Source organism: Paramormyrops kingsleyae, chromosome 11 (genome assembly GCF_048594095.1).
Source record: "Paramormyrops kingsleyae isolate MSU_618 chromosome 11, PKINGS_0.4, whole genome shotgun sequence".
Lineage (NCBI taxonomy): Eukaryota > Metazoa > Chordata > Actinopteri > Osteoglossiformes > Mormyridae > Paramormyrops > Paramormyrops kingsleyae.
Window position 1 is genome coordinate 28,554,555 of NC_132807.1, and position 15,196 is coordinate 28,569,750.

Genomic DNA, 15,196 nt, shown 5'->3' on the forward strand with positions numbered 1-15,196 from the left:
GGTCTGGAGGTCGGTCTCCGTTTGGCAGCCATAGATCTTCATGGATCAAACATAATCGACATCTAACGAAAACCTTTATGTAGGTCTCAAAATTATTAGGTTCATGTTCATTTGTTTTTACTGTGTTTTAACTTTTAAGAGTGTGGCCGCTGTTAGTACTGTCAATCAGAAATGTGAAGTGCTTTGTGATTCTTGATCACGACTACAATTTCCGGAAGGCATCCAAGGTTAGGATATACCTGCAAGATTAACCACAAACTGAGGTTGGTGAGATATAGGGGTAAAGAATATAGCCCTGGTCCTCCAAGCTCTCTGTTTGGAGATCACAACTGGTTTTACTCTTTGCAAACCCATTTAAACAAAGCTTTGTGAATTATTTACCTGATAAATGTGCTGCAATTGGTCTATGCGGTGAGGTGCCAAATCATCCACAGTCAGAAAGACAGAAACAGAAACATACAGGCTGCCCCCTAGTGGTAAAAGGGAATTACTAATAGGACATGTTTGGTCTATTGTAATATTTTATCACCATCATCATGTCTGTAAATTCTGAATTTACACTCTGCCAACTAATGGTAAAGCTTCTGTTTGGAGCACAATGTCTGACCGGTTCATTCCGCGTATTTTATGATTTGCTACCCTGCTGGAACCTGTGGGCAAAAATAAGCCATTTGTAAAATGTTACCTTATAAATTTAACCTTAAATATTTGTAATATAGAAGAGTGTATGACACAGAATTCACAAAAACAGTGGATGGCCAAATGGGAGAGCGCCTAATCTGTATGACAGTCATGTTTCATTCAGTCGAGTTTTCTTCTATTTCCTGTTTGGGAGGAAGCAGACTCTATCTATCACCTGCTGCAGTGTCATTGTCACATTTCCATTTGGTATGTTGCCCCAACTGGCCTCCTTGTTAGAGTCGCATTACATCACCCCCAGTGTAAACCTGAACATTGCCGCGAGTCACTGTCGTGTCTATTGACAGGGTTACTGTGGCAACGGCGTGCAGACCTGCGATTGTCTCAGTGTTTTTTTTGTGCCTGCGTTTAATAAAGCTTGATTTCACTAACCTCGGCCTGAATGGGGACGTCTAAGGCGATACGTGCTCAGAAATCTCCAGTTAAGAACAAAACTGTTTTTCTTCCATGTCAAATTTATTACACTAGTGTTATTTCTGTTTCTTACACGTGCATGTGTGCCACAAGTGCATAGGCGAACTTTCTAGGAACACGTGACACCACAGGGTCCTGATGCTGCACGAACGCTCTGCAGGATCGAGACGCGCTGGGGGCTGCCACATGACACGAAATCCCTAAACCGCTGTGGGTTGGCAGCGCCGACACGCAGAAAGGCCCAGAAGACACTTTGAATGAGGCAGCGGGCACCTCTGATTTAACATGGGCACTGTGGGCAAATGTATAAAATCATTAAAAGCTGCATCCACGAGGTTGAGCAGCAGAACAAATCCAGCACCTCGGAAGTAACTGTACCAGCCCTTTCAGGCAGGATGAAACGCTGACTGGTAACACTGTTACATAAAGCCTTGATCTTTCTGCACGGGTGAAAGCGGCAGGAGAACAGTCAGCACGATGTGAAGGCTATTAGTTGACATAAGTGCTACTGTTTACCTTTCTAGCAGGAATAAAAGCACCTTGGTGTATTTAGTTTGGTTCAGTTAACCGGCTGTGGTGCCTGGCCATATGGCTAAGTGCTATCCTTCTGGTTTTAGCATCTACAGACACATGAGTTAATAAACATTTCATACAGCACGTTGTGGTTAGTGCACTGTAGTTATACTGCATCTGGGGTTTGTTAAGGCAAAGCTGCTGTGATACTGGCCTTCCCTTGTATGCATTTCTCGTGCGAAATGCTACTCACTGGGTTTGAGAGAGGGAGAGGGACGCTGCACCCCCCCTCCCCCCCCCCCGCTGGGGCACATTGCAGACAGGTCAGGGGATCCGTGTTCCACAGCGTGATGCAGGAAGTGCTTGGAGGAGGAGGAGGACGAGCATAATGGACGCAGTCACAATCACCAAGACGGTGTGTCAATACAGACAGCGAAACGTTGCATTGTTCCCTCAGAAAGAAAAGCAGTCACTTTGCAATGTGGTGGTACAGTCTTTCAGTAAACGGGAGAGAACAGAAAACTAATAATATAAAGGAAACACTATGAAGGAAAACGCGTCCATCTCCATGCAGATGGAAAACCCATTTTCCACCTGTGCATAGTTTGGAGACTGGGAGCTGCTGGTGCAGAGGATGAAGTGAGACCGGCGTGGCTGGAAAATCGTGTGGGGAAAGACGGCTCACGACTGAAGTTTGTCCGTCTGTTGTTGGGGCGGCGTGTCATCGAGCGGGTCGATCTGGGGGAACACCACAAAGCACACCTTCTGGCCCATGTAGGTGACCGATTCTGAAACAGAGGCAGGAAGAGAGGCTGCATTATAGCCCACGACAGCTGTGAGGACATTAGCTACCAGCATGAGACATTTTCTGTGACTTTGCTGCCCTCTAGTGTTGATGAAGTGGTGACATTTGGTCCATTCATCCATCTTCCAACCGGATAAACCGGATTCATGGAGCCTGGAGCCTCTCCCAGGAAGCACAGGGCAGAAGGCAGGGAAATACCTCGGAGGGGATGCCAGTCCATCGCAGGGAACACAATTTACAGACACCTGATTGGCTGACCACATGTTTCTGGAGTGCAAAGGTGAGAACCCGTGCAAACATGGGGAGGACATGCAAGGTCCACACACACACAGACGGGAATTCAACCCAAAACCATTCAGTCACCATATGGCCTTTTCATACACAGGAACCCATGAAGCAGTGATATAGGAAGACGAGCTCTGCGGATTTCCCTGATCAGAATGGGACACGATTAGCGCACAGCAGGTGGGCTGGCAGTACTGTCCAGCTAAGTGGCGTCTTCTGGTATCGATGCTGCAGCAGATCAGCTGTATGAAACCGAACGAAAAGCAGCCAGACTGGTCTCACCGACAACGCGGTAGATCCACTTTGGCTTGTCCTTCCAGTAGACCCCCAGGAAGTAGACGGGAACTCCAGTGAGCATGATGACCAGGCCGATGCCGCACACCACGGGCTCCGAGTGCAGACTGAAGCCCAACAGGAACGCCCAGAACAAGAGGTAGCTAATGGGGACCAGGAGGTTCACCTAAAGGGAAGAGGAAGGGGACGGCTTGAGAAGGTGATGGAGGGAGCGAGGGGGCTCTGATGCGGGGTAGGACTCACCCTAATGGGCCGGTGCAGTGTGGGGTTTTTCCAGCGGTAGTACAGCAGCCCGGCGATGGTGACCCCATAGGAGAGGTAGTTGATGAAGGACACGTAGTTGATCAGGTTGTGTGTCTCTCCGATGCACAGGATTATGATGGTGGCTGAACACTGCCGATGGGAAACACACCTGTGCTTTCATGGATCCTGCCTTCATAATCTTACATAATGCAACAAGTCTGAAAGGACTGTATACAGCTAGAAAAATGTGCAAACAATGAAACATTGACAAATAACCTGGGGGGGAGGGGGGGGGGTTGGAATAAAACCTGTTAACTGGCTCATTTTCTTACGCAAAGCCCTCCCTCTCGTCTGCAGGAATAACAAAGCGATTAAGCAACCAAGATGACAGCCCACCCCCCGGGGATGAAACTGAAGGGGGTGCCAGGGTGGTGGTGTCGTCTTACGCAAAGCATGAGGGCAGGAATGGGCGTGCAGTGCTTCAGATGAATCATGGCTAGCAGGCTGGGTAGGTGCCCCTCCCTGGCCCCGGAGAAGCAGAGCCTGAGAGGACAGGAGACAGTCACACACACACCGGTCTGGGGGGTCGTTTCCATGGTGAAAGCTCCAAGCCGGTGTGACAGATATGCTGTTAACTTCATATATATAAACACACACACACATACGTGCCCCAACATACCCATATTCCTCCCCACAGCAGAGTCTATATTAACAGTGTGATGTAAATAAAAGAGGACGCCCTCACGCACCTGGAGGACGTGAACAGGTACCCATTGATACCCCCAAAGGTGGACAGAGCCACAGAAATGGGCATGATGGAGGAAAAGACGCCCAGCAGTTTCTCCCCGAAGGTCTGCGGAGCAGCACACAAGCAGGGATTGACAAACCCAGTATGTTTCACTACCCCCCCCCCTCCTCCCTTGCCCACACCCCTTTCTGTGGTCAGTAAGCCCAATGGAAAGACAAACCTTAATAGTTACATGTTTCTTGTTTTTAGGAAATTGCTTTCGCAGAATCGCTAAACCATTCCTGATTTAAATTCTTTGTCTTGAAGAGGATGATAAATAATTAATGCGATGCCTCTGTTTAATTCAGAACTCAGCACTTTCAAGAATGCACTTCTGTACGCTTGGTGAATCCTTTTCAGGTTAAATGGTAGAAGTTTTTATTCTCAAGGAAATAATATTGGACCATAAAAGAGAATCCAAATCAATTTAAAACGGTTAATTTATCACTTTAACGATCAGCATGGTAAGATCTTCGTCGGCCAGATTCAGCTCGGTGTTGCGTACCCTGTCATTTTCCAATCAGTCAGGTCAGTGGCCACGTTTGTTTTTTCATTGATTGTTTAGATGAGATCTCCTCCAGTGTGGAGCGCAGCCTTCAACATGTTGCACACACTAGAGCTGATGATCCCAAGTCTGTTTTAATCGGAGCACGTCGCACGGATGCATCAGTCAGACGGCAGGGGGCGTTTAAGGTGCCGCCACTGATGGGGCTGAAACTGAGGGCTGGGTGTGGTGCAGGAGACCTGGGCTACCTTAAGCCCTCACTTCCACCCTTCTTCTCGATTCATCTTCAGAAGAAGCCATGTGTATGCATTCCTTCTTGCAACATATTTCCGTGAGACTTAGGCTTTGTTTTTAATCAATATAATTAGACATGGTGTTAAGACGGCGTTAACGTGTGGCAGGGTGCTCATCCTGACAGTTTCTGGTGTCACTGGAATTTTGTGACACCGCCCCCAACAAAAAACACTATCATCCTGTCATTTGGGTTCTTTGACCACCATCACTTATGGACCAGTCGTGTCTATAACGGATAACAGACAGCAAGAGACTTTACACAGCTTAAAATGTGAGCTTATGCCCAGCATGTTTTGTGTTTTTGTTTTAGATGGAATATTTCACTTGGTAAATTTAAGATACGTACTATGTTCAACGGTACAACTGATGGACCCTCCTATTCAGCCACCATACTGTGTGCCGCCCTGATGGGGGGTGGGGTATCACTCACCACGGCAACAGCATTAGAGGCCAGCAGCTCCTGGGGGCTCATGGAGGAGAAGTAGGCGATGTTGGTGAGAGCGTACACCAGAGTGACCAGCGGGATGGAGATGTAAATGGCACGAGGCAGGTTCCTGGTTAGACAACCCTGCACATTAATGCAGCCCAGTATCTCCAATCGTGACATCACCATAAGCGTACAAGCATCGAGTAAATACACCTGTGCATTAGGGGGGAAGGACCTAGGCTTTGAAACTGATGATAGGTGAGACTGTCGTGTATTGTTCGTTACCGCTGACATTCACCGAATGAGAACTAAGAAAGTGATGGATGGGAGTAAAAGGGGAAGTGAATTAAAGCAATCAGTCTGACAGGATAACATAACACACACCCCCATCCCCCACAGTGTGAATTTCAAAGCCTCACTGTCCACCACTATTACATATCAATGACATATTACTGTGTATATACTGTATATTAATATATAGCTTGTGACACTGATTATAGATGATGCAATGGTGAATTATTTTAGCATTCAATAGCAAAAGCACAAAACACGGTAATACATCAACAAGCCAAGAACGTGCAGCCACTGGATGACTGTCAGGGGTAGAAAGGAACCTCACCGGCGTGGGTCCACCACCTCCTCAGTGACGTAGTTCAGGAAGTTCCATCCACTGAAGGCGAAGGAGGCCTGCAGGAAGGCCAGCGCCACCTGCCCCACCGAGGCAGGCTTGGAGAATTCAAAGGCCGCCTGCGGACGTAGTGCTTCGTAGTGTCCTGCAGGGGGAGCCGTGGCACCAGTAAGACAGAGGTGGCCAATCTTATCCAGAAAGGTAGTTGTGTATGCGGGCTGCAGCTCCCTAATTATATTACTAATTAGAGGACTGATTTGCTGAAGAGTCCTCACACCTGGGTTTGAACAGCTGACCTAAAAGTTACCCCAAAAACCTGCATACACACCGGCCCTTTCTGGGTAAGATTCCCTATAAAACAGATTCCCTGTTTTAAGAATTTTTTTTTTTTTTTATCTTCAGTTCTGATATTATGATGATGATGATGATGATGATGATGATGATGATGATGTGTGTTTTAACATTGAACAAAGAGCTAGGTCATCTAATATATCTGGGGAGTTTAAAATCATTCTGGGTGATTCCTGATCAAGGAGACATTTTGAGTGGAAAAACAACTACATGCTTGTAGTTCATGACAGTCACACTGTTTTGATACGGTTCTGTAATGTGTCATGTGGTCAGGTCATGTGACCTATTCCTTCACACCTATACCTTATTTTGTGAATAACTATAAATGTCTATGTGCTGCCACTAGCTGGGTTCATATTCAAAGGTTGGTCCTGTTTAGAAGTAGACCCACAAGCCCCAGTGGAGCTTGTTGCATTTGAAGCTGTGGTTGACTGTACTGCATTTATGAATAATCTTGTGCAATGAAGTTAAAATTTAGCCAGAGAGAGGCCAGTGTTCATTGTCTTCAGTGTATTTAAAACATTAGGCCCCAGCTGCAAAGTTATTGCTCTTGATTACTCTCTATATGGTATATATAACCAGTACATATTAAGCCCACAACTGTTTAAACAGGCAGTCGAGATTATAGTGCTAAAGGACTGCTTGCTGTTTGGCTATTTAGTCACCAAGGAGACATTTTTTTCCCAAAATAGCTTACATAGTTTAAAATATTTACTAAAGAAGTTTAATCAAAAAAACAGCATGTGCTCCCCTTCCTGACTGCGATTACAGGTCCTACACAAAAACAGCTGATAACGTCAAGCAGTGTAGAGAAGGGAACTTTTGTTCATTGTGCCCGTGACAGCCAGCAGGGGGCAGACTTGAGCGAGTGCTCACCTTTGCAGATCTGTACCAGGCCGACCACGATGATGAGTCCCAGCGCCAGCAGCTTGCCCACCGTGAAGATGTCCTGGATCCTGGTGCCCCAGCGCACACTGGAGCAGTTCACCCAGGTCAGGAGTACTGAGGGCAACAAAGACAGACACACTGTTGATGGTAGCACTGCGTTAATGTTAGTAGTGCGTTCAGTGCGTTAGCACCACGACACACTGCATTTTCTTTCTATGAACTATGAACTTATATATTGGTGTCTTTCTAGCATGGGTAAAACCAAGGGCCTAAACTAGTTGCACAAGCAATCCTTACACACCAACACATCCTGGGAATGCATTTTTACCTCATCCATCTCTGTTGCCGCCCCTCTGGGCCCCTCTGACTACCACAGAATAGGGCCTGTCAGACCCCACATACAAACTGTTTCCGACTCAGTGAAATGATAATAAAAAAAGGCAGCCAGGCCTTCGGTGGTGGCCAGTGTCACACGCCCCCATGGCTTTTGCTGGTGGCACCTATTGGACGAGTGCCACCTTATAGCTGAAGGTTTGATCCCGAACCAGCCCCAGTCTTCCCAGTGAAGGGCCACCACAGCTTCTAGCTTTTCTGGTTCTGTCAAACTCCATGACCTCACACTCTCCAACACAGGCCGTGCTCTCCTCTGATATGCTTCATGCCAAGCTGACCGCTTCCTTTCCACACTGCAGGCCACAAAACGTTGTGCTCTGGGGAAGAGGTCTGTAGGATGTGTTTAAACACGTGAATGTCACATCATAAGGACCGTGACAGTCAGCTGGGTTAAATTATGCTAAAATATTTTTACTCTAAGGAAACAAAAACTTACATTATCCTGAAGGGAATTGTTTAAAGTTTGTTGTTGCTGCATTTGCTCTGCCTGTGCTGAGGCATTCATAATCACTCTTGTTCTTAATGCTGGACTCACTCATAGACTGTGTGGCCCTTTTGTGAGAAATTTAACCAACAGGAGATAAGAGAATAATGAACAGCAAAAGGGATGTACCTTCCACAGTATGGAAATATTTTGGATTCCATAGAGACACTGTTTTGTGTCTGTTGGCACAACTCAGAAACATTGCCAACTTATTTGACAGACTCTGTTGCTAGATAATAAGTTCAATCTGGCTATAGTTTATTTCGGGTATTTTTTGTTTTATAAACATCTCAATACTAACTGCAAATATTTCGAGATATCGCAATCTGATTTTTTCCCGATATTTTCTAATATTGTGCAGCCCTAAAACATACCCTAATTCAGGGCTGGGGTCATTATAGAATCCATTCATCAATTCCAATCCAAATCTGCAAATGGAACTGGAGTTGGGATTGGGAAAAAAAGCTATGGAGAACAGAATTGGAATTGAATTTGAATATCAGGGAGAGTTTAATTCCAACTCCAGGTTGTGGACTGTGGGCAGTAACCGGAGAACCCTGAGGGAACCCTGCAGTGACATGGGAGAACCTGCAAACTCCACACACAATTTTCTTAAATATGATGATTTTCATTTATGCTTCCCCATAAAAGAAAAAAAAAACAATGTTTCCCAGAGCCTCAGACTACAAAGCGACCCCGCAACAGTATTTCAGTGTTTGTCAAGCCTACAGTCGGCATGCCGGTTTCATTAGAATCATGGGAAGTCAGTCAGTTTTCAAACACACAGATGGGATTCTGAAAATAAACACTGTGTTTACAGGTCAGCTTCTGACCTTCTGGGATGTGGGAACACAGTGTTTGTGATCCAGCTTCTGGGCCATGTGGTCATGGCTCTCATACAGTACATTCACAAGGGAGGGGCACCTGTAGGGGCTGCACTAGGTGAGCATGAGCAGCACCAAGCTGCAAATGCTTTTTAAAGACGAGATGCAAAGATCTAACAAAGCATCAAAGAAGGTTCTGAGGCAGAGGAAAGATTATTCCTGGCTGCATGGTCCAAACATACAGGCCCTGCTGGTCCTGTGATTTAAGTGATGATACGTTTCTTAAATATAATTACTATAATCTAGCTAAATATAGTGCTGTATAGTTGTGGTACGTCTGCAAGCCAACTGCTCTAAATATCGCTGCACACTCCTGCTTTACACTACGCTCACGAGTCACGAGTTCACGAGTCATGGCAGCCGAGTTCACGAGTCATGGCAGCCGAGTTCCGCACTGCTTGGGGTGTTTCTGTGAATCCTTTGATACACCCCTCAGCTCAACCTACACTGACTTCAACCAATAGGCATTATGGAATAAGTGGGATGATAAAATATGGGTGAGCCCCCCCCTGCCCCCGCCCCCATCAGGACTCCGCTGCTGTTTCACAACTGAGGTATGGAAAAAAGTCAACAGCAAGACAGGCCTAGTGCACATCCAAATACCGGTGCTATAAAAAGCTTCTTAGTGCCACAAATGCCCGTGGCCGCAGTGGCAGCTCTGCCCACGTGCCACTCCAAGCTCTGTCCAGCTGAGACCAGAACCAGCCGGCCAGCATGTCCTCCAGACTGGTCCCAGACACCACACAGCAGCGGCTGGCTCCGCATTTACTCCACCCGCAGAGACCGTCCAGCCAATCGCATGCCTGAATGCCACCTGAAGACACAAGCCCTGTTCCTCTCCCCACACTGACCTCCTAATACCCCCCCCCCTTAATTCAACAAGCACATCACACACCAACACCAGTGACAGCAGCTGGTCCAAACATTACAGTCGTCTTGGTGACAACAATGGAGAACCCAAGGGATCTTATTCTTACACAAGCATTATACATCCATCCATCCATCTTCCAAATACTTATCCAGTACAGAGCTGTGAAGTAAAACATCGAAAACCGTGTCTTGTGTGAGGCAGCGATGTGGCCCCCAGGGTGCTGAGGTCCCCCACCTGTCCCAGGAGGACAGTCCCTTCACCTGCCATTTCAGGTGTAGTCAGTCTATAAGCAGACAGTAAACGCAACACGGTGGGGTCTTGCCGACGGGCCAGAGCGCAGTGGTGGGTGACACTCACGGACACAGACGGTGGACAGCATGCGGGTGGCGACGTACGGCGGCACACAGTAGGGGAAGACTGGCTGCAGGACGTAGTTGGAGAAGGTGAGGGCGATAACAGCCAGGGTTGTGGGGTACATGATGAGCACGGCACTCCATAGCAGCAGGAACCTGGACGGAGACAAGGCCAGTAAGGTGACCTCACCAATCAGTTCTCTTTGTCTAACTCATCCACCACTGTCATTTGCTGATCGATTCGTCACTCCTGTTCCCTTGGTAACTCATCATTGCTGATTTATCACTCATAATCACTCACTGTTGCCTTGGCGGTGCTTTATAATCACTCCATCAACTAGCACTGCTTGCTCTTCACTCTTCTGGTTCACATGGTATTAATTACTGTTTACTAATCACTGATTATAATCACTAGAGAATATTACCTTCTCACTCATCACACAATCCATTACTCAAATCATTCGTACATGCTATTCTTACATAAGCATTCATTGGTTAACTGACAATTCTAATTTTCCTATAGCATGTGAATGTGTGCAGCCTGTGCTTGGGTTATGGAAGATGGATGGATGGATGGATGGACGAACGGATAGATAGATGGATATTGTTATTACCTTTCAGTGACGAATTACATATTACTTAGTCATTACCTATAGTTAATATCATGTTGTACTCATGCATCATAAATTAATCCCACATTATTACATATGACTTGTGTTTCAGTCATTTTTATATATAACTCAATTATTATTGGGTTAACATTCATCTCCATTGTTACTTAACACTTGTGACTATTTAACAGCAAAATACTCATAAAGTTATATATAAAATATTCATAAACTTATGAGTAATCGCTCACTGCTTGTCTCAAATAATTGACTTAAACTTACAGGATGAATAAGACAGCCCAATAGATACATGTCAATTAAACTGTTGACTACCCTGAATGACTATGTCCTGATAGTAAGTTAACAGTATTAAGTGTGCTACAGATCATAGTATTCATTCATGCATCCAACATCCAACTGCTTATCCTGGTCAGGGTCACATGGGGCCCTGGAGCCAATCACAGGCAGCACAGGGCACAAGGCAAGGGTACACTCTGAATGGGATGCCAGTCTATCTCAGGGCACAAAGCCAGAGACAGGGGGAGAACATGCAAGCTTTTACTCTATTCATTTTTATTTATTTTATACAGGGCATACTTAAGTGGCTTGATGTTTACAGAGCTATGCATGCGCAACTGGGCTATACCAGTGTTACAAGTTGAATTCCGTTATCGGTTGTGGTAGGACACTCAAGCAGCCTTTCCATTCATGTCAGGACGTCACAATTCCCAAACATTTTTCCTTCGGGTTTGCTGTGTACCTACCCCATCAGTCCTCCGAATATCTCAGTCACGTAGGAATAGTCCCCACCTGACTTTGGAATGGTGACCCCCAGCTCAGCATAGCAGAGGGAACCCAAAGCAGAGACACCACCACCCAGTACCCACACGATCAGCGCCAGGCCCACGGAGCCAGAATGTTCCAGCACCCCTTTGGGTGAGATGAAGATTCCGGAACCTATTATGTTACCTGTCAAATGAAAAAATGGAATAGTAAGATTGACAGATACCACAACCTCGTTCACTACTTGTTTGGATTACCAAACACTTGGTAACACTTGATTTTATCCCTTGTTTCAGGGGTGGCCAATCTTATCCAGAAAGGGCAGTTGGGTATGTAGGTTTTTACTGCAAACTAATTAGATTACTAATTAGAGGACTAATTGGCTGAAGAGTCCTCACACCTGGGTTTGAACAGCTGACCTATAGGGTACCCCAAAAACCTGCACACACACCGGCCCTTTGCGGGTACAATTGCCCACTCCTGACTTATTTGACCAATTATTCAACTTGCCCTTGGTGGTAATTAAACATACTATCTAAGATCAGTATTGCTATCCTAGTGAAGTAATCACTCTAGTTTACTTCTGGGTTGTTCTCAGAGACTGCAAACATCACTCTGTGCACCTGAGCAAGCAACCAGTATTTTCAGCATCTCTGTCACACGGCTGAGCAAAAGACCTCAAATGACCAAAGACCATTGCGGTGAGATTCATACTTAATTAAAATCTCTGCTGGCATCAGACTCAGTGAGACTACATCACATGTAATTATGACTCCCTGGATAAACCCTGCTACAAAAATAAGTTTAACTTTTATAAAAACTTTTATACAGAAACTGCATGAGACGCATTTAATAACAAAAGTTTCACCTGTCAAATTAGATTTTGAGAGTTGCACTATATTTTTCCTTTTTTAGTGCTGGTACCTTACACGCCATTGCTGAATATTCACAAAATGTCTGGAGATGTTTTTCATTTCACGGTGTCGGGTGATTTTTGACTCCTGATACGTTTATTGTCCCAGGAGGTTCCCAGCAGTGCGACAAAGACCGCACACTCAGTCCCAGTGCAGTCCTTACTGAGCCGTGTGTTCAGCAAAATCACAGCAGCACAGTTTTTACCATAACCTACTTATCACTCCACATATCTTACCCATGATCTCTGATCACCTCAGGGCAGATTGGCTGTTCATATGGCTGTCATTTCCCTCATATTTCAGCACCAATCTGCATGTGCCAGAGGCAATGGACCAATGGACTCTGACTAGGCTTGGATAAAGGCAGCTGAGACACTATCACCAGGGGCGATCCTACAGCCTGTGTGTCACCATCGCACTTTCCCCATCCTGCTCATCTGGGGGGCTGGATGTGAGCACCCACCTGTCTTTGCCTGAATGATTGATATTGCCCCCCTCTTGAAGTTGTAAGTGTCCCTTTTCAATAACCTAACCAACCATCACGTCACGAGGCACCTGCAGGATTTATCTCAGGGTACACACCACAGACCCCCCCCCCCCCACAAACACACACACACACCTACTGGCCTATTAATGAATTTCATTCTTGCCTGCCTAGTTTAAACCGATTCTCCAAATAACAAGTCTAAATACCAAGGGTACGTGTAGTGCGTACCGCTATAGGCGCCCATTATCAAGCTCCGCCCCCTCCAGCCCCCGGTCGGTAAATTTACCCATTAGGCACGCCCCCTCTACGCCAAATCCCCTAAGCCACGCCCCCTGTTCCTCCACCTGCCTCGCGGGAACAATCCGCGCGGCACTGTTCTCGGAACACTGACACGATTGCTATCCAAGACAGGCAAGGATGCAGGTAACAGATACAATAACATTTTCTGCAGGACCTGGAGGGAAAAACAATGTTAAAGCCTCAAAAATATTCCTTCTGTTCACTGTAAAAAATAATAATAACAAAATTGTTCTTTTCACTGTAGCTTTGCAGTGCCATGAAAGAAAAGTCTGTTGCTATTAATTCAGTCTGGCCGGCTGGCGATTTGCAACATCAGCTTCGCAACACACACAAAACTCTAGTTTAAAAAGACCAGAAAACTTTAAATGTGGGGAATGGGACGACAAGGGAGGCAACTCATGAGTACCTACCAAAAATCCAGCATCAAAATCTCAGAATCAGAACAAGAGCCTGTCTACGCAACGGCGGGTCTTAGTGACAAATTACACAGACAACAGACAACTTCTGAAGAGCTTTGAAAAGCTATGAAAGTGAGTTGTATATTTAGTCTGATGTTATTAAAGGTATAGTCTGAGTTGGCTTATTTGACTGGAAAATGTTTGTATGACGAAATGGGATGCGATCCAAGAAAAGAGAAGAAAAGAAGCTGACTCCATTTTTGAACACGTGTGCAAGAGTACAAATCATATTTTTCACTTGATTTTTTTTAATTTTTGCTCCAGACATCTGTGTTTATAGAATAAGGTTCCTCTATAATTGAGATATTTTAAGAGAATTTCACAAAATAAAATAATAAATAGTTCGTGTAAAATGATTTGTGATGCAGGTAGTGGCTGGCTCGCATTGACTTGCTTGTACTTGCATAATGCTGAAATTCGGGGCTACTTAATTCGTCTAAAAATACGATCAGTCGTACGGAAAGCACGAGGTGTCCGCTGCTCCTGCCAGCTGTTGGTCGCGTGCACCACAAAAATGACAGAAACCTATGATCAGTATTAAGCCATTTTAAATTTCACCGATAACATCTGTGCGCCCAGAAAGTGATTCATTACTTATCTGATGTGTAATATAGCTATTGAATAGACAGTTTGTAATACCAGTAATGATCTGACAAATATGCACAACTGATACCTTCAAAATTTACAGACCCCCGGTCTCATAATTACTTCCGCATTTGTCATCTTTACATTTTCACATTTATTTCACTTCTGCCTATCCCACTTTAACAATGCAACTGGTCAAGCAGAGTAAAAATAAGTTTTTTGAAAAACTGAAATAACTTTTAACAGCCATAACCAAGCATGCATTCTTTTTCTCAATGGAGCTGTCAAAACCTCACCTATAATAATAGCACAGGCGCTTAGGAGTCCGATTTCCTTTTTGAGTGTCACTCTCTCTGGGACGTTGTCACGCTTATTGCTGTCATTTTCCATCATCTTTTGCTTGGCGCAATCGCCCCTGTTCCGCGTAGCTCCATCCATCTCTGCGCCCATTTAAAAAACTCCCTCGAATCCCTCTCTTGGGCTCATATACTGCTTTGGAGCGCTGTGAAAAGCGAACGCATGCGCAGAAGCCGTTCGTTGTCCGGTATGGAATACTAACTAGAGCCGTATGCAATTGATCGTTGTATCCGGACGTTTAATCCTTTGATTCGCATCTGTTGGTTTCGTTGTTTTGGGCTAGACGCTTTCACTTCGAGTTTTATTTTATTTCGATACAGTGAAAAATTTCTCCCAAAAGTAAGAACAATTATGGTGGCTGAATAGGTAGCACTGTTGCATCTCAGAAGCAAAGGGATTCCCACCTCTGCCCTGCAAGTAGTAAGTTTGCATGTTCTCATAGTGTCACGTGGGTGTCCTTCCACAGCAGAAAGACGTGCAGTTAGGCTAACTGGCATCTCTGAATTACCCACGGGGGGGGGGGGAGCACACACACCCTATAATGGGCTGGCATCCTCTCTGAGGTGTGCCCTGTGCTGTTGTCTGG

At 45.5% G+C, this 15,196-nt stretch overlaps 1 protein-coding gene across 1 annotated transcript; it reads right to left on the reverse strand.

Annotated features, from left to right (window-relative positions):
* Positions 1-1,134: 1,134 nt before the first annotated feature.
* Positions 1,135-15,028, reverse strand: slc7a10a (solute carrier family 7 member 10a). Its single transcript, XM_023790350.2, has 11 exons — positions 14,550-15,028; positions 11,491-11,695; positions 10,123-10,274; positions 7,122-7,247; positions 5,886-6,039; positions 5,270-5,393; positions 4,003-4,106; positions 3,700-3,796; positions 3,254-3,403; positions 2,999-3,176; positions 1,135-2,414 (listed from the first exon to the last, which is right to left on the reverse strand). Exons 1-11 carry the CDS (start codon positions 14,701-14,703, stop codon positions 2,308-2,310), a joined length of 1,551 nt encoding a protein of 516 aa, XP_023646118.1. The 5' UTR covers positions 14,704-15,028; the 3' UTR covers positions 1,135-2,307.
* Positions 15,029-15,196: the final 168 nt, after the last annotated feature.